The sequence below is a fragment of the Uranotaenia lowii genome, chromosome 3 (assembly GCF_029784155.1).
Source record: "Uranotaenia lowii strain MFRU-FL chromosome 3, ASM2978415v1, whole genome shotgun sequence".
NCBI lineage: Eukaryota > Metazoa > Arthropoda > Insecta > Diptera > Culicidae > Uranotaenia > Uranotaenia lowii.
Window position 1 is genome coordinate 177,457,298 of NC_073693.1, and position 20,967 is coordinate 177,478,264.

General features: G+C 36.7%; 1 protein-coding gene across 1 annotated transcript in view; it reads right to left on the bottom strand.

Annotated features, from left to right (window-relative positions):
* The window catches only part of LOC129756694 (ceramide transfer protein), a 53,669-nt gene extending 33,552 nt beyond the window's left edge, over positions 1-20,117 (bottom strand). The window contains exons 1-4 of the mRNA XM_055753660.1: positions 19,428-20,117; positions 18,397-18,695; positions 18,109-18,339; positions 17,981-18,041 (exon numbers count right to left, since the gene is read on the bottom strand). Coding sequence (XP_055609635.1) covers positions 17,981-18,041; positions 18,109-18,339; positions 18,397-18,695; positions 19,428-19,664 — 828 coding nt within the window. The 5' untranslated portion in view covers positions 19,665-20,117. The remainder of the gene's footprint in view (positions 1-17,980; positions 18,042-18,108; positions 18,340-18,396; positions 18,696-19,427) is intronic.
* Between the last annotated feature and the right edge of the window lie 850 nt (positions 20,118-20,967).

Genomic DNA, 20,967 nt, shown 5'->3' on the forward strand with positions numbered 1-20,967 from the left:
CAATTTTTGATTTCCCGTTTTTTCCCGCATGGTCTTATGAAATTCCTGGTTTTATACAACAGAAAACCAAACAAATTTCGAATATTCATTTTTGAAACCATATAAAAAAATCGATTAAGTATTCTTTTAGTGATAAATGATTTTTAAATGGTTTTTGTTTCAGTAATGTTTACAAATAAGCCTAAAAATCATAAGATTGATGGTTTTTTTTAACTATGTCACTCGATTCGAAAATGTTAAACAAAAGAAAAAGGGTTTATTAATAAAAATATGTTTGATTATCATTTTTCAATTTTATTTGTATCTCATATATTTTTAAGTAATCTAATTTTATGAGCGTCGGAAAGCACCTTCAATTTTTTCGCTTCCAGTTCCTTAGGCTCCTTTCCTGCCTCTCGCTTCCGATTCGCTAGAATTTTTTTCAGATTTTCATCCATTTTTTTGCTTTTAAGGACTCGACATATCTCGAGTGAGAATTGCGGACATACTGGATTAACGATCTCGTTACCGTTATAGCGGTTACCCCCCCTGACATGTTGATTCCGTCGTGTACGATACGATTTTCACCGCAGAAATTTCCTCATGTTGGGGGAATCGAAATAAAAACATTTTTAAGCAGTTTTAAACTCTGAGACCTGTTCAAAATTCAGCTTTTAACTGTTCCCCAACGATTCCACCATGTTACAAAGCCAATATGTGTCACTTTTTTGAGTTTTTGATAAAATAAGATTTTTCATTTTCACCTGAGGTGTACGGTACACCGTGTACCGCGACCTTTAGGCTGTCAGACTCTCGGTTTGGTTTTCAACTAGGCATTTCGCGTTAACAGAAAAACGCGTTGCCATGGGACAAAATTAGAATTTTCTTCAATAAAGTCGTCAAATTGAAGAACTCCTTTTTCGGTTCGCCAATAAGTTTCATCCCAAAAATGTCCAATGGTTGTGTTTTTTATCGATATCCCGAAATGATGTTTTTATTGAAGGTATTGCACATAATTGTCCGAATTCGTCCTTAATTTTATCGTCACAAGCTCTAATTAAGTGTTGCTTGTCAACAAGTATTTCTAGACACAGGTCTAAGCGCTTTTTGGCAATATCTGGATAGTGTGCAACCACATTGGGATTAACGCACTATAAATACCGAGTGATGGGATAAGACAAGGGAGATGGTATAGCCAGCCATTTTATTAAAATATCCACTGTTAAACGAACGACAGCTATTTCTGAACACAAGGATATCCTTGTCGGAAACATGACCAGAATCTTTTGCTTTCTTTAACGTCGATTTAGTTGAGAATCCAATTTCTACGCTTCCAGGAGGTAGAAGATTTATTTCTGAGAGTTCAATTGTAATAAGTGTTTTTGATTTTAAGTTTGGTCGTTCAGGCTTTACAACTTTCTCCATCAATGCTCTTACAAGCCCGGATCATCGAAGAAAACGGAACCATCGGTGCTTCTGTCTGATACTCGCATAAAAATGACTCAACAGTCGAAGCTACCGTAATAAAAAAAAAAAACTCATTTTGGATCCCAGCAAATTATCATCTACAGCTTTAGCAAAAATGTCGAATACCTTCGACCGGGAAATCGATGGAAAAGTCCGCTTGAAATGGATGGTTTTCCTTAATCTTTTTCTCCTCTTGTTTTTTTAACCTCGTCGACAAACCGTTTGAAGTACGGTAGTATTTTAGCAGCAACGCGCTCATTTTCCACCTATTGAACGTCACAAAATTTTAACGGAAATATAATCCTCAAAAATTCATCCAAATTCCATTAACTTTTCCTCAGTCGCTCCTTGTACGCTTTATGTAATTACAGTGTGAAGTTCACAGCTCCCAATCGTGAGAATCTCGTACGCCAGATTCGAAACAAATTCTTGAACCTCGCTAGTTAGTTCCTTGAGCATTTTCCAATTTAAGGTGCATTTACACCTCTTATGATCGTGAAAATGGAAAAACTTATATTCTTCAAAATCTAGACTATACTGCATTTCATGGTTGCGAAACTAGATGGAATAGATGCGGAATGGTTGGAAGATTATTTTTGAACTGATTTCCTTGTTCGAAACCCTCTAAAATTGGTTTTATTTCAATTCCCCCGATTTTCACTGCGGAATATTTTTCCGCGTTCACTGACATTCCGCTCGAAGTGTAAACGCGCTGAGCGAACGTGAAAACGGAAAACGAACAAGAGTGGTGAATATAAATTCCACGTTAATTTTCACATCCGAATGGAAATGTGGATTTTGAAAGAATTTTTCACCGATGACGGAAAAAAATTTCGCTCCTTAAAAATTGGTTTTTAAATTGCAAGCACATTTCAAGGCAATTGAAGGCTTAAAATACTATGAGTTTGAAATGAAACGCATACGATATATTTTTTTTTAACTTTAAAACCCGCTTGGACATCATTTAATTGCACCTGCTGGAAGAGTTTGTAGACGAATAAATTTAGTTTCTCAACGAATAAATGTAGATGTGGATCATCGAATGGCCTGGGTCCATTGAAATAAAAAAAAACATAGATTCTGCTTTGTTCAAATGTGTGCTTCAGAATAGGTATGGAAATAATTGGAAAATTTATGAAATCATTCAAAACTAATGTGTTTTAAGGAGAACTGAAAATCAGCCAAATTAATACTACAAACTGATGCATTTTAAAATCATAAAAACTAATTGAAAGTAATTTTGATTTTTTTTGCCAATCTTTAATCAAGAACAAAAAAATTTGCTATTTTATAGAAGTTATTCATAACGTCCTTTCAATAAGTTTTTTAAAAGAAAAAAAATCGCTTAAGCTCGTTACTCCTTAATTGATAAATACTTTTTGAGAGTACTTTAAATTCATAATTTAAATTTAAATTCATTGTAGATAAGGACCTTTGGATTATTTTATTAAATCAATCGTTTTCAAAGCTGAATATGTTTTGAAGAAAAACAATATATTTTTTGAGAAATTTGAATTTAAATTTGAGTACTGGTTCGACAAGTATCGATCAAAACATTGGTTGAATGATCTGTCATTTACCGATCGAAACCAATTTCTACCTGTCATTGAACAAACCTCTTGCTAATTTTGAAGATTTGACCGATTTGACATTTCACTGCGGAATATTTTTTCACTGTGGTGAGTTCACGTTCACGTTCGAGTTCGAGTTCACAAGAACTGTAAACCGGGCTTTACTGCTGGACCATCCATGAAATACTGAATCACTCGTTTCAGTAGATCAGGATTTTTCGAAAAACATAGTTTCACGCCATTCAGAAGGTCATTCGAGCGCGTCGACGATAAGAATGTAGAACCAATATACCTTGCTTCAACTAGGTTTTTGATTTGATTCCAGAAGCGCATACAAATATCCATTTGTTGCTTCTGCACAATCTAATTTAACGTTTCGTCAAATCCTAATACGAACTCGCTGCAGTTTTGTAGTAAATTGAAAACTTAATTAAAAAAATAGATAGCAACACCGTGTGGAATCAAATAGCTTATTTTTGTTCTTCCCATTTCTATTCGATTAGCAATCTGGCTGTTCGGGAACATCCTTTTGTTGTTCGATGAAGCAAGTTCAAACTAATCGAAACCGATCCAGCTCGGCTGGAGGATTCGTTTCGACCTGGTAGAAATCAGTCGAAGTCAATTGGAAAGAGACTGGTGATCGACTGTCCATCCATTTCCACTTGTTTCGACCTATTTCGACTAAATTTCACTGAACAGACTTTCACTGAGCCAAAAATTCCCGTCTTTTCGTAGAAATTCCCGGCTTTTTCCCGCTTTTTTCCCGTTGAATTTCAAATCCCGTCTTTTTCCCGCTTTTCCCGTTTTTCCCGAATGGGTGGCCACCCTGTAAGTGTGCTAAAATTACAAACATAATTAAAATATAATATGTTTAATAATGAAACTATAATCGACAAAACTAAACACAAAACGGTTGGTTTCCCAACTGAGTTTGTGCAATTTGATCCACTGGATTCTGAAATCTAGAGTGCCGAATTCCCATGATTCCCGGCGTTGATTTTTTTTTTCGCGGTCCTTTATGTGTTAAGATACAGCGGCCTGAATTCAGTCAATTTTATTTCAACCTTTCTGGTCAGTAAAATTGAAGGTTCGGAGTCAAGCAATGCAGAAAAAATCACTTCAGGTACCAAACTTCATCAATATCGTTTTACAGATTCGAAATCTCGATGTTGGTTGATACCAGAACCACCAAGATAGCTAACTTCTTTAAACTAGGGTGGTACACAATATAAACACTCAAGAACTTTTTCTGAAGATGCATGTTTTTGGTTAAATTTCAACAAAAGTAGATTCGTTAAAATGGATTTTAAAAAATCCTTCTAAGTTCCAAATTTTGTGAGTTATATATTACGTTAATATAACAAAGTTTTCACTTTCGTTTGGTTATAAGTTAAATAAATACACGTATCACAATGCGACCCGATAAGAACCACCCTACTTTCGAACCTGCCAGAAACAGGTCATTGGTCGAACGCTCTTCAACTTCCCCCAAGACAACCCCCATAACAACTACGAACAACAACAGAGATGTATTACATAATGAAAGTGGTAGCTGAGCCGAATGTTTTGATTGGTGAGTCTGAGTGGGCTTGGCGCACCTGACGGGTTAAGTTTAGAGACTTAAAGATTGAGAGATGGCAACTTCTTGATTCCAGTCTTAAAAGTGTATCAACTAGTTCAGATCTACTTTACACCGACATCTTATTTATTGGTTGCGCGCTTGGAATGTCTACTCTAGGTATAGGTCTCTAGCTCTGAACGACAGCAACAAAAAAAAACTGACTAGTATTTTTGTCACTCAGCTGAAAAAAAATAAACACGCCAAAAATCTGTTCAAGGTCAGTTAAGTCTGGCAATCAGCGGTTCAAGTGAAGGTAGTGAGTTTTCGACCCTTTCAGAGCCGGTTTGTATCTTACTAGGACGGATGCTGTTTTCATTGAAGCATGACAATTATTGTCCATGAAAGTTCTTCTTCGACGACAAGCGTCATTCACAAAATAATGGGTTTTCAAAACATGGCCCCTAAAAAACTATAGGTTTATATGTTTGCTAAAAAATTCGACTTTAATGATTTAAAAAATTAGCCAATCATTCTAGGTTATGCAAACATCAGCTTATAGTGAACTCCAGGGGTAAGGATTTTATGGATAGAATAAATTAATTTACGGTTTAACTGAGCTTATGATAATTTTTTAAATTAATGTTGCTTTAACAATTTTTTTTCTTCTTATCGAGTATCAGATGCTCAAAGAGCAGTTTGAACAATTAGAAAGTTAACCATGATTAGTGTTCTCAGCATGGCCGTAGGAAAGGGTCGTAGGATCTCTACACTCAAAACTTGAAATTCTTAATCAAATTTTCATCATTGAGTAGGGTTACTCTAGAGAAACAATCTTAACTCAAAGATAATGTCAAAACCTCGAAAATTAATCACAGGTTCAGAATTCTGCTTCAGTTTTTCAAAAATTTTTTTGCTCATTGATAGAAACTCTTTTCTGATTTTTTTTTTAAGAAATTGTGCTAAACTTTTTTAAATGCTCAGTGAGCGAAGAAGTTAGCATCTAGATCTATGGAAGATTCAATAACTACTCTTACATCGGTTTTAAATTTCCTTTTTTATAAAAATATTTTCAAAAGCAAAAATTTACAAATATATCTAAATTTGAAATATGTGCGGAAGGTATTGGAAAGTAGATATACAAAAGCCAGAAAACGGCCCCATTTCTTCTGTTTTCATAGCTTAATTTTTTTTTGACACAGAATAACGTCTAAAAAAGGTTGTGGCAAAAAATGTTTATGATATTTTGATTACAAGATAACAAAGGAATAAGTTCAGTCAATTAATAAAAATTAATTAAAATACATTCTATAAAAATAGAAAAATAAAAAGAAATCTATTATTTTCAAATGTTAACACCAATATTATAGAATATAAAATAAAAATAATATTAAAAAAGATAAAACAAAATGCTAAAAAAAATGACGGACTATCATCACTGAACTTAAAACTGCTTCTTCACAAAAACACACCTTCATTACTAAGCATTTTTGTGTATAGGGTAGCCAAACGCATTTGTGGTTACTACGATTAGTTTTATATTTAGAATATCATCAACATGTCGAAAAGATAGGTTTTATTTTCGAGAATATTTCATCTGAACATCTATAAGTTGATTTAAAAAAGTTACGAGGTTTTGTCCAGCACAAAGCCTGTTCTGCCCCACTTTGCAACGGCCCTGGTTCTCAGCACAACAAAAAGAAAAGATTTATATTTTATTATAATAAAAATTCGATGTTATTTTTAAAATCATAGGAGTTGAAACTGTAAAAAATAATAAGAGCAATAATAATAGAAATTTTAATGGAAAAATATATTAAGCAAACGCATACAGACTTACACTAAAACTACATGAAAGAAATCTATTTTTCTACTTATGTACATAGATATGAATAAATTTACAATTAGTTAAGAACAAATGATGACGTATTCAGCGAAAAATTTATTTTGATAATAAAATAAATTGAGAATGTCATTCGACATGAAATAGATTTTTAAAGGAAGTTATACATATTTGAAAACAAAATTATCTGAAATGAAAACTCAAAATGAATTTGAAATTCAAAAGAGTGTGAAATAAAATAGAATCACAATTTGATCCAAACTGACTGGAAACGATAATTGAATGTTGTTTGATTACTCGAGTAATGACAACATTTTTTTACGTTACACCTCATCCGTCTGAGATCTTTTTTTGTAGTTCATTTGCTTCAAATGAGAACTGTATTATTAGGTAACTTTGGGAGATCATACGTCTAGAGCAAATATTGAATGTGTAAAAACTGGAGGTCAACAGCACCAGCGTTAAACGATTTTGAAAAAAAAAAAACACCAGAAACTTCACCACTTCGGTTATCGTTCGAATGCCTTGGGGGCTCCCCAACGAAGCTGGAGCTATTTAGAGGTGGAATATTCAACCAAAAATTAATCAACCAAGGTCGAACATGTCTGCCAGCGACAACGACCTCTTAAAGAAGTTCAACATTCACCAAAATTTCATTACCAGCTATTTATTTTTGCACCACTACAGTGGCTCACGTGCGAATCGATTATTGCATACGTTGGTTTGTTGGGTTTCTTTTCCTGAGATCATCAGCATGAGAGCATTATTTTAACCATATGGACCGTACGGACCGTCTCTCTGAACTGATTATTTTGTGCTTATTATAAAACCACTACCGGTTACTTAACAATTCACGTTCGCCCTTTGATAAGAACGATTGAATTCAGCGTTATTCGGCAATATTTGGCAATAAGAAACGCGTGTACTTTTCATCACGCTAGACCGGCTCAAGCGTCGTATGATCGTTTGAACTGTGAGGCCAAATTTGACGAGCACCAAACTGAACCAAGAGACATTGAATTTCCGATGAGTCCTATAAAAGCTACATGGCCGCTTTTGCCAGGCCAAAAAGGTCAACAATACCTTCTGCTGCAGCTTCTTTGTCGGCTACGCAGTATGAAAACTAAGCGAGGAAAATACGTGACGCCACGACATGTTCCAATGACACTCGATGTTTTACTGCGAATGGTTCATTATAAAACCTAATTCGTGGTTCAATGCAATCAAATCGAACGAGTTTATGTTAACAACAATTTTAGAATACCAATGGCATCTCTTAAGAACCACCATGAAAATTACATACCGAATTTCTTTGTTTTATTAAATTCCTTCGAGATGAAGATATTGCACAATAAGCAAAAAAAATCCATAACCCGTTGAGGAATTCAATATCTGCTCTTCTACACGAACGAAAACTATGGCAAAATTGACTGGACGGGTCAGATGATGCACGACATTATCAACGGAGATAAGATGTCGTTTTACCCTAAATTCCCCTGTATTTTTCAAATAATTTAAAAATAAAACATGTTTGGACTATCTAGTGTTGTTTCAAAAGTCGGTTGAAGGGTGTTAGCCACCGCACGCTTCTCAAAACGGAGATAGTTTTGATTTTACCTTCAATTCCTCTATATTTTTCAAGACAATACTTACATAGCGCAGTCTTCGTCTATTTACTATAGGAGTTTTAAGAGAAACGTAGTGTAAATTTCCATAACTTTTGATGAAATTTTAAATTAATTCCATGAAACGACGAACAACAACAATCAAAATAAACATAAAAAGTTCGTTGAAAAAAAGAGGAGTTTAGAATTGTGACTCGAACGCTGCTGATGTGCATCAATAAAAAGAAAATAATTCAAGTGTTTTTGTTAATTTTCTCTGTGATATGTTTTGTACAATTGATATCGGAAAAATGCACACTTCTATTTTTTTTCATGTGTCCTTCAAGTTTCTGGGGAGTGAGGAATATTCCTACTATTATTATATTTGGTGATATGTTTTGTACAATTGGGATCGGGAAAACGCACACTGTGTTGAAATTAATTAAATTTGAAAAAGAACTCACACTAAATAACCCTAACCTACGGTGGCCAGCGAGTTTCTATTCTTAAATTCCCGATTTCCCGGTTTTCCCGATTGAGATTAAATGTTTTTCTAGTTTGAAATACATAATTAAATCTGTTTATCAGTTTTTTTTTATCAAAAAGCAGCCATTATCAGAAAAATTGAACGTTAATTTTCAGCAACTGAATTTTAAAGTTGAAAAAAAAAGTACAGATTACAGTGATGTTTGTAGGGATTTCTACAGAAAATTGCAGTACTTGCAGAATTAAATAAAAAAGGGATAAGCTAAAAATTCTAGTTATCATAAACTTCACTTTATCAAGCAAAATCTTCCAACTTTGCTTTTTATAAGGGAAAATCCTTACAGTTAACATTGTTTTGAGATGATGCCATGTAATTCTTTTACTTTTCTCATACATTTTACTATTGAGCTCTAGCTTCTGAATTCTGAAATTTTTAACAAATTTGAAAAATATCGGATAGATATAAGTTTGGATCCATACTTCGAATTTTAATTTTCATTTCTGATGCTTAGCTCTGGAGTCACGTGTCAAGTTTATGTTAATTGCTACTGATTGGTATTTTAATATTTTCTCTGCAATTCTTATCTTATTGTTATCAAGCATTATAAAATTTTGTTTCGGTTCGTAACCTTAAAAATGAATTATGTTTTTTGGTTGGATAACTTTTAAATAATTTTTTTCTAATACGTTTAAAGAATCTGAGTGTGCAGTGCGGGGTTTTGAATTTGGCTATTCATCTCAATTCTAAGAATCAATTTCCAATGCAACCTTGAAAATGTATATTTTTTCTTTACTTTATTCGACTTTATTACGACCGAACAAATTTGAAAAACTATTGACGAAAACGATGATACTATTTTTATTGTAGTGTGTGTTTGCTTTTTCTAAAATATTACATAAATTTAAAACTCTCATAACTGCCTTAATAAAATTTCTATTCGAACTTTACAAATGAAATTTTAATCCAAATGCTTAATTGATTCTGCTTTTTTAATTTTGATTTGGGGGAAAAATTTCAATGAATAAAATTTCAAAGTTTGAAAAGTGGTTCCGTAATTTAATCACTTATAATCTGCGATTTTCAGTATTTTTTGTTATCTTATAATGAGTGTAACAACTAGTAAAAGCGCAGAATGTATATTAAAATCATTTTAAAACTTGGTATCTTCTTTCACCATAACTTTCAATTAACCAAATAACAAGGTATCAACTCACTTTTATTTTTTTATATTTGAGTATGGTTGTAGTGAAAACGTGTACCTACTGAATATTAGGTTTTTTTTTGTGATGGTCCCTTAGGCCCATTTGGGTCCTTCCTCCACCCCATACGCTTCTTTAGAAGTGGGAGGGACATTTTATCCTTTGGATATTTAAAATTAACATTTATTTTCTTATTCTGTACGACTTTTTCGTCTTACTCCCGCGTATGTCCATACCCGTAAAATTTCATATCTGATTTTTTTCAGATCTTCATCACTTTCGTATGATCCTTTTTAGGATTGGTCCTTTTATCAAATAGTCTGTTTTATGTGTTGTATTGTTAGTTTCTTAAAGGTGCTTATATTCACACTGTCTTTGATTCTCGGCGGTAAATTGTTGAACATTTTCAATCCGTTGTAGAAAAGAGAGCGTTTGCTAATCTCTTTTTTAGTGTTGTAGCGTTATAATTAAGTATTTGTGATTATTAAGTAATGAGCGTGCAGTAATTGTATTAATTCGAGCCAAAATTAACTGTTTAGAATTGAGAGTATAAAATGTCAAACGTACACGTGCAACAAAACAAAAACAAGGAACAACGAAAACAACAATCAACGAATCGACCCGACACCAGCAGCAGAAATAAGTTGTCTAGTTCGACTCGACATTGCTGCTTAAATTCTTGCGGTCAGCAGCCTGCCATTCCTTCGCGTCCCAGTGCCGCTGTTAACACAGGAGACAGGAATTTAGGATTCTTGAAGGCTTTGAGGCATCTGGACACGAGCACAGCGTAAATGCGGATGGAGGACAGTGCCGAGCTCGAGGGAAATAAAAGGAACAAGAAGGCGAAAGAAACTAACCGAACAGAAGGGACACAAGCAAAGCTCTCACCTGAGCATTCATCAGACCGATTGTGGAAGCCAGCAATACGGGAGTTCGGGAGTTCAACGCATTATGGGGCCCAGCTCATTTGGCCAAGCTGCAGATAGCGGAGGTGCTCCGGGCAGTGGTGCGCGCCCGTCGAAGCAATGCAGCCAGGCAGGGTTGCCAGTAAACCAGATACGACTGTGATATCACGAAAGAAAGCTGTGATACCTCTGTGCCGTCCAAGCCGCTGTGATATGATTGTTGTGCGTTTGATGTTAGAGTAGGAAACGGGCCCGTGAGTAATAATGTTAAGCTAGCGTAGGTTTTTAAAATGTCGTATTAGTAAATAATTGTAATTGCTACCGATTTGGGTTTTGAGTGTTTGTGTTTTGGGTAATAGTTAGTCGTGCAGCACACACTGAGAGTCAGTGGTGCTCAACCTGTTTCAGTGTTGGGCAGTCTGAAGTCTTGTGCTCTTCTGGTATTGTATCTGTGTATGTCGATTCCGTACTGCGGGCCTTCCATCAAATAAGATGGTAACATTCCATTTTTCATTTTGTATATAAAAATTAAGCTGTTATATGCAATCCTTTGTTTAACTGATAACCATTGAAGAATATTAAAACATTAAAACACTTATAAAAGTACCGTGAACTCAGTTCAAAACAGTCAAAAACAAGTTAAGTAACTACAAAATTCTCATTGTTAAAATTATTTTAAAACAACATTTGATAATAAAACTTTTGTTAAATTTAATTTTTCAAGAAAATTGGTTCTTTACAGGCGGGTAAGAACTGAATGAATACTGAATTGATATAAATATGTTTCCGTTCTATTAACATTTCATCTTTATTTGTTCAAACGAATTCATTCAAATTGTTCCCCCAATTCAAATATGTTTGTTACATGGCTGCTCATGTTTTCAAGTTTCGATTCAGCACAACCTTTTTTTTTTTTGAAAAAAATGAGCTCCTGATGAAGTATCGAACATCATAGTTTTCAAGATGTGAATTAAATCTCAGAACTATCTGATTTCAACGTATGAATTTTAATTGTTTTCACTTATTACTTATTGTTGAGATTTGTCTAATCGAAGCAATCGATGGGACAGATAACAATATACACATAATAAATAAACAAATATTATATGTAACCATGGAAATGGTTTTAGTATATCAGCTAGCGAAATTAGTTAAATAAAGTATTCCAAGTTCTACCACCAAGTAATCAAGGTCTCTCCTTTCCACTGCCCAAGTGCAATCGATGGTACAAATAACAACATACACATAATTAATAAACAAATATTATATGTAACCATGGAAATGGTTTAGTATATAAGGTAGCAAAATTAGTCAAATAAAGTATTCCAGTTTCTACCCTCAAGTAGTAAAGTTTCTCTTTTCCACTGCCCAAGTGCTGCACAACAGGTTATGGGCCCAGCACTAGTGGAAAGGAGGAGAGAAGTGGAATCATCAGCGGCAGGAGGACGACCTGGTAGCCGTTTGGAAGTGCGTCGAACCTGGTAACCGTTTGGTAGTGTGTCGAGCCTGGAAACTGATTGGAAGTGCATCGAGCCTGGGACCGTTCGGAGGCGTCGAGCCGGGAATCCATTCGGAGGTTATAATGCCTGGAATCCGATGGAAGGTGGTCGTGCCTGAAATCCGCTCGGAGGTGATCGAGCTGGGAATCCTTTCGGTGGCGTCGAGCCGGGAAAACCATTCGGTAGCTTCGAGCCGGGAATCCATGCGGGGGCGTCGAACCGGGAATCCGTTCGGAGGTGTCGAGCCAGGGATCCAATTTGGAAGGTGGTTTAGCCAATTGGAAGGCAGTCGAACCGGGATTCCGTGCGAAGGTGTCGAACCTGGAATCCGTTGGAGGTGGTCGAGCCGGGAATCCGAAAAGGGTCGTCAGGCCGCTGGGAAGGCGAAAAGCCTTGAGAATGGGCTACGGACTGCAAGGAGCGTCAAGCCGACGGGAGATTGTCGTCGAGCGAACCGAAGGCAGGTTGTCGTCGAGTGAGCCAGGAAATGGTCGTCGGGCGAAACCGGTGGAAGGTCGTCGAGCGAAACTTAGTCGTGCTGAAGGCGATAAGGATCGATGTGTGTCGATGAGGAGTAGCCACTTCAGGAGGAGCCACCGAATAGATTGCAGTTGGATAACTGTTAACAGCTTGTGTTGAGGAGGAGTGTTGAGATTCGTCTCATCGAAGTAATCGATGAGATAAATAACAACACAGCATGTTGGTGTTATCATTTACAAACAAATTATTGTAACTACGGTTCCCTATAAATCTCTAGGGAACAGACTAGTATAAACAGAACGCAAAGTTAAAAATAAAGTCATTCCAGTTTTAACCTTCAAACAGTTAGTTTGTTCTCTCCTTTCCACTCCGAAAGTGCTCCCTGCTGATGGCTCTCAACAGGTTATGGGCCCAGCACTAGTGGAAAGGAGGAGAAGCGGAATCAACAGTGGACAGTCATCCAGCCAGGAAGCCGATGGGAGGACAACGAGCTTAAGCCAAGGGAAGTCAACGAGCCGGGAACCGTGAAAGGTTGTAGGACCAGGAGCCATCTGGAAGGTCGTCGGACCGGCAAGCCAGGTGGAGGTCGACAAGCCAGGAAAACGGTGGTCGTCGGACAGGTGCCAAGGAAGGTCGTTGGGCTGAATCCATTGCGAGCTGACCGGAATCCATAAGAAGGTCGGCGAGCCGAGAGCCAGAGGAAGGTCATCGTGCCATTGGTGATGCGTCGGGCCAATAGAAGAGCGTCGAGCCGGAACCAAACAATGTCGTCGGACCGGAGCCACTGGGAGGTCGTCGGATTGGTGCCATGGAAGGTCGTAGGGCTGGGACCACGAATACGGTCGTCGGGCCAGAGCCACTGGTAGGTCGTCGTACCGAAAGCCATGGAAGGTTGGCGGGCCGGTATCATGGAACGTCGTCAAGTCAGGAACCAGGTGGTGGTCGTTTTTTTTTTTTGTTTTTTTTTTTTTGTTTATGGGTTTATGAGCGCCTGGCTGACCCGGAAAGGAAAAACAGAACGGGGGACAGAAGAGGAAAATTTTAAATGAGAGTAGAATAGCTTAGAAAAGGATAGCGGCAACAAAACCCGAGGGTTCTGAAGCACCAGTTTAGGGAAGCGTTAAGATAGTGCTCGACGGACTAGGACGGTTGGTGGGCCCCATATGAACTTCGAGTTAACCCAACCTTCAATTCAACCGAGCAATAGCAGTATGGTATCAAATAATATGGTATCATATGCTAACGCCTCGATAGCGTTGTCAGAAGGGTTCACTATCTTACCGTAGTTGAATTTTCCCTACCTTTCATCTACCTTACTCGTTTCCATAAATTTGGAGTCTTCCTAGTTTGATTTAGAAATAATTATAGATTTGCTAAGTAAATGATATATTCAAGTGATTGATTCTACGCGACTACACGGTTATTCAATAACTCAATTAGGATATCATAAAAACAGAATCTAGAAAAGGTGTCTCTTAAACTCATCAACAATGAACTGTAAGCTTAAATAGCAATAGCTTTATTGTTATCATCAACTTATCAACGGAACAGGAAAATAACAGTGCTATTCTTTAAAACCTTATCACTAATTGTGGTCAACTTCTCAAACAAACTTTAATACTCAACCTACACGGTAGGGGTTCAATTCAAATAAACCGTGTTCCTGTTTTTAAATGCCCGAAATGAATGATCTGAACTATCTACTCATTCTTGCTTATCGAAATCATATTTTCTATTTTAAACTTCGATTTATGAATTTCAATCCTAACCGAAAAATGCATAGATCTACCAAAAATAAAATAAATAAATAAACTCAAATGTCGAAAGTGTATTACAAACTGAAATATCATATTTGTCAAAACAGCATTCCCGTCCAATGAGCCCCTAGTTCTTGTAAAATGCTTGATTTAAGAATAAGCCAATTCATAAACCGCAAATGCACACTTTCTAGAGCATTGGGGAGGCGAATACCATTACCTATACCTAATCTAGCAATACTTGAAACATCCTTATTCTATGAAACTAAACTAGCTACTACCTTACCAAACAGATTATGCCCTATTGAAAAGTATCACTTTATGACGGCAAAATGTGATATTTTCACTACAAAATTTTCCCATTGTTCAACGGAAGGGAGGGCAAGTGTTTCAACTCCCATTCATCTTACCAGCATGGATCATGAAAAATTGGGACACCATTGAACCTACCGCTAATTTAATTTAAATAAAGGTGTCCATCACGCCTTCTAATTTGAGTCATATTATGATCCATGCTTGACAAGATGTGTGCAACGACCCTCTCAGGACAATGATAGTAAACTGTCATTATCACAAGCATGCACACCGCCGCCGTGACCCATGGGAACCCAGGGTACGGAGGAACCAGGTGGTGGTCGTTGGACCAAAAGCCATTGGAGGACTTACGAGCGGGATACCACGGAAGGTCGCCGAGCCGGTGCCATGGAAGGTCGTCGGACCGGAAAGCCAAGTGGAGGTCGTCGGACCACTGGGAGGCGCAGGCCTCAGGAAAGGGGTCGAGGCGAAGGAGAAAGCTTCGATCCACATGAAGAACGCTGAGACCAGAGCCATGGAAGGTCGTCGGGCCAGAGCCATTGGGAGGTCGTCGTGCCAGATCCCGGTGGAAGTCGTCGAACTGAAGTCATGGAAGGTCATCGAGTTGCAACAAGGGCGAGAGCGTGTTCCGGTGCGTGCGTTGAAGAGAAGTAGCCCTATTTTCAGTAGGAGCCGCCGCAGTTAAAAGACTGCGAATGTGTATGTTGAGGAGGAGTGTTGAGATTTGTCTAATCGAAGCAATCGATGGGACAAATAACAACATACACATAATTAGTAAACAAATATTATATGTAACCATGGAAATGGTTTTAGTATATAAGGTAGCAAAATTAATCAAATAAAGTATTCCAGTTTCTACTCTCAAGTAGTAAAGTCTCTCCTTTCCACTGGCCAAGTGCTGCACAACACTTATAACAGTTGAGTCGACGCGACGATTACGCATCTCTTTCTTAATAACACAACACAAGTGAAGTGAATACTCGGCACAAATAAATAAGCCTTAATAAAATTATTAGTGAAAAAAATTATCCCTTCATCCAGAGATTAGTAAAGAATTAGTGAAGGGATTTGTAAAGAAAGTGCACTATGGTACAAAATATAAAATTCTAAAATTCTAATTCTATCAATTACCACCATTCACCATTTACCAAAACATATTTAAAAAGTTTATTAATTTCAATGATTTTTTTCATATTGACCAATGTCCTTGAGCATAAAAATGGTTTGTGCTAGAGATACATTTCTACGACGTTCCGTTACTTCAAAACACATGCATTTAAAATATTTTATACAGAAACTGGAACAGCTCAGAGCCCCAAAATGTATGCGGTGAGCTCAAAACTCCCGATTTTTAAGAAATTTCCTTCCTTTCCCCGCGTTATACTCATGAAATTAAAATTCCGCCGGTCAAGGTCAGGAATAAAAAGGGGTGAGTCGAGTTCTGATAGTATTCGATGTACAGTTGCGTTCAAAAAAGAATGAAATCGCATGAAGCTGCGCACCCACTTCCAACTTTGACAAGCTGCCATTTCTCTCTCGGTTTATATTTTTTCATGAAAACTTCACACAATCTAGTTCAACTATCCAACTAACACTCCACAAAATTTGAAGTCTTTTCAATGACGGAAAACAAAGATACAGCTTTTCCCGTAAAAAAGGGAAATTTGGAGTTGCTTCACTAAATTTGCTGTATTTTTGACAATTTTCATTCAAAAATCTTGAAATTTGGCCCAAAGATGTAAAAATATTTGATCTAATATCAGGCCAAGTTTCGTCAAAATCGATGAACGTGATCAAAAATGGTGCCGGATTGAAAATGAGGTTCATTATCGCCCAGCAGACGATTTCATTCTTTTTTGGACGGATGTTTGTATGGAAAACCATGTATTCTTGGTTTTTTCTTACACAAAACCAAAAGTTATCACAAAGAATGTTGTTAATTGCTTACAACTACATTCGTACTTTGTTTCGAAAGAGAAAATGTTTCAACAGGGTTCAAAATAAGAAAAACAGAGTTAAAGAAATGACCTGCTAATTATACCGATAAACAAATTTGATCCACAATTAAAGCGAGTATTCTATTCGCTCTTTTGTTTCAATACCAGCTCTGTTGGAACAATTTCTATTTCTAAACAAAGCAAGGATGAAGTTCCTATCAATTTACAACATTCTTTGTAATAAATGTTGGTTTTGTGGAAGAAAAAACCAAGAAAACATGGATTACGATGTTTTCCATATAAACAACCGTCCAAAAAAGAATGAAATCGTCTGCTAGGCGATAATGAACCTTATCTTCAATCCGGCACCATTTTTGATCACGTTCATCGATTTTGACGAAACTTGGCCTGATATTAGATCAAATATTTTTACATCTTTGGGCCAAATTTCAAGATTTTTCAATGAAAATTGTCAAAGATACAGGAAATTTAGTGAAGCAACTGCAAATTTCCCTTTTTTACGGGAAAAGCTGTATCTTTGTTTCTCGTCATTGAAAAGAATTCAAATTTTGTGGAGTGTTAGTTGGATAGTTGAACTAGATTGTGTGAAGTTTTCATGAAAAAATATAAACCGAGAGAGAAATGGCAGCTTGTCAAAGTTGGAAGTGGGTGCGCAGCTTCATGTGATTTCATTCTTTTTTGAACGCAACTGTATTTGGACCAATCTAAAACGGGCCACAGACTACTCAGTGTCGTTAGACAAGAGTGAATATTAATTTCACAACATTCATTGTGTACTGAAATTTATCATATTTTCTGCTTTCACTTGAATATCAGTCCCAAACATTCACCAATCAATGAAAAATCGGATTTGAATGCCCTTTTTGGCTGCCAAAATTTGCAAAACAAAAACACACTTTTTAAGTCTTGTACGTTGTACTCGAATTCGTGTGTTATCAAACAGTGCAGTGGTTTTTGTGAATAATTTGATTGGAGATTAGTTTATCTATGTCAGATTGTTTGTTTGGAACTAAACAACAAATTCTGGAAGGAGATTTTTTTTAAGAGAGAAAAGTTGAATCTTTGCACTTACCCCGGTGTATCTTACTCAAACTTTTGTGTTGAAATTAAATATTGCCTAAACTTGTTTAAAAAATCAATGTGAGTAGCTCGGAAAATATTTAAAAAAAATGTATCCCAAAATTTTGCTATTTAGTTTACATAAAAAAAAATGGTTTAAATAATTCACTCAAACGTAGCTGCGCTAAAGATGCGGAATCTGACGTTCCCGTTTTCTTTTATAAAGTTTTGCCTTAGGGTATTGATTTGATATGCCATAATCAGTATTCATATTAAAGATGATGAAAATAACGACTTACCTCTAGATCAGGACCAGGAATCGTTGAATTTCTATTTTTGGATAGTTCTTCTTTGCATTGCCTGGGAAGAAATTGAAAATCGTTATAATAAATTTAAAAAAACATAAAAAAAACTCTGTTTGGTTTACCTGATCTGATCTTCTGCTTTTTTTCGTTTTTCTATCTCCTTGTCCAACTTTTTTTTAAAACTTTCTTCTTTTTGTGAGATTATATCTAAACAATGTTGTAATGTGGTGATAACACCAGCAGTGGTTTCACGGAATGTTATTGCTTCACCCTTGAAATCGATTGGTTTTAAGCCGTCGCCCAAATCAAGTGGATTGTTGTTTTCATTTTTCAAATCAAGACTATCAAAGTAACTGGAAATGTAAAAACTAATTAGGGAATGATTTTTTTTTTTATTTCTCAATCCTTACCGTTGAAGCGTGTCTATTTGGCCATACAAGATGTCCCGATAGGTTTCGATTTCGTGCATTTTTTCACGCAAACCCCGGCTAACACGTTTCAGGCTACTCCCGCTGGCAGTGGAGAGGGTGTTGGACTGCAGTGAAATTGTGCTCCCATGACGCCGTAAGCTTACCGTTTCCGGGTAGTCCGTCTTGTACGATTGCAGTACCTCGATCCAATTTCGTTTATCTTCCGGTGTTTCCGCTCGTAGATACCAAACATTCTGACCGATCGAAACATCGAACCTGCACTCGTCGAACTCGTGAGACTAATGATTGAAAACGAGAAAATAGGAAAATGTATTCCAAAGGCAAATATTTTGGGACAGTGACTTAAAAAATATGCACATGCATTTGATTTATTCAACACTAATTTGCAAAAAATGTTGGGAGAATGCCGGACGACGGTGCAAAACAGCGGTTCGCTACGAATCCTGTAGGAACGAGACAAGCAGGGGCACAACGAACAAGGTTAGCCCAAGTGGAGCGTGATCCGGCGAATGTGGGAAGTCCGAGAAATTGGAAAACGGTTGCCATGGACTGAGTGAATTTGAGAAATTATGTTCATCAAGTTATAAATTAGCATTTTTTTAAAGTTCAAGAAAGTATAGGTAGTTTGAAATTGAAATGCATGAAACAACACATTTTTTTAGGAAAATTCAAAGATCGAAAAGCGATAGCATCTTCTTGAACAGTTTCAGCAATGTACTACTTCTGATGACTTGAGACACATTTCATTTAATTAAACGCTTGAACTCGTCAGGTCAGAAATATACATTCCAAAACGATAGTCAGAGACAATGAAATCAATTCAGTTTTCCATCCGATAGGGTGATTCAAAGATTTTGTTGAGGATTTAATGGTTCGTACCTAAATGTGTTTTGATATGAAATATTCGAAATGGTATCTTATAACATTTGAATGGTTATTGTTGAATCACCCCTAAGTTTAAAAATGATTTCTCTTAATGATAAAAAATGCACATTTTAACTTCTACATACCTTTATGGTGGCCTTTTGTAGACTGATGGCTCCTCGACATCCAAAGTCGCTATCCTGTTCGCTTTTGTAATAGGACAAGGTGCCATCCTTCAGCACTATGAACCTAGGCTGCCAGCCATGGATATAATTGGTCCATTTGCTCAAATATCCCTTTAATTCGGGTGTACTTAGGTTGAGTTCCGACTCTGAGTCATCACTGTTTGAATTATTATGCATATAGTGATATTCATCACCCATCGTTCTCCCAGTTTTTTCGGTATTCCGCGACCCGTACGTTATGGTAATGTATTGTTCTTAACGTTTTCAAACTCTTTATCATAAACTTTTGCCGTATATTCAACGTTATCACTAATTACTAGAAATTCAATAGGTATTTTTCCAGCTTTCTCTTTCGATTCTCGAATCAAATAGCAGAACCATAAACATCAGAAAAACAGAGCCGAGCTGCTCCAAAAATAAACATTACATTCGTTCAGAAAACTCGCTTATTCATTTACGTGAGAAAAAAATCTAATTGAACACACTATTCACCAATAAATGCTGATAACGTTACGTTCTCTGATAAAAACAGTCACGAATTATCAAGCTTATTTCGGCAATCCAATTTTAGCACTTGTGTTTCACTTGAATTATGCGGCAATTTGTAAGATTTTCTTCCTCTCCAACGCAATGTTTTCTTCAGTTCATTCACACCAGGGATGCCAGTTACTGATTGTATATCAAACGTCATCGAATGACATAGGTAATGTATTAACTTGGTACAGACAGACTGCTAGAGAAAAATTGGAACGATCGGAACGAACTAGATAAGAACGAACGGTGACAAAAACTTGGTGTCTGTGCTCTTTCTAAAAGTCTGTTAGTTTTAAAACCTACCACCCCACCGGCGTTACAGGGACTCCCTTTATTAGGCCTCAGGGCGGCTCGCTTACCAAAAGAAATCGCAGGGAGTTCGAACTCTAAGATCAGGAAAACCCCAATTATGCACTTCTCTACCTTTATTTGACAATTGCAATGCGCAAACTAGTATTGACTAGAAAGATACGGTACCTTTAAGGGCCAAGCCCTGGTTGTCGCTGTTGAAACTGGCGGATCTACGGCGATGATGACGATACTGCTGACCAACAACTCTGTCGGTCCAATTCCGGCCGGCAACCGGGATTTTCCTTCCGAGAATCTCTACGGCGAGGACGAATTAGCGGGTTGGAGAGCTGGTTGTGTTAAGAATAACCCAATCTCATTTGGTTTGTTATTAAGATTCAGATGTGTAACTTCTCCTATTCATGTAAACTAGACTTTGCTATACTCTCTTCTAGAGTACTTTTCATTAGACGTGTACTTTTCACTTGTCAAATATATCTTCTACCAATCGGACGCGTTCGTCTTTTCTTCTGCTCCGTAAAACCTTTGTTAGGTTATGGGCCCAGCAGAAAACGTGTTCGATCTTGTTGCGTCGCGAGTGAAAATTCTCTGTTCTTAGTACAGATCCGAAAGATAAGTTTTTCGCTTTCGTTTTGTGAAACCGGCGCGAACATGGAGG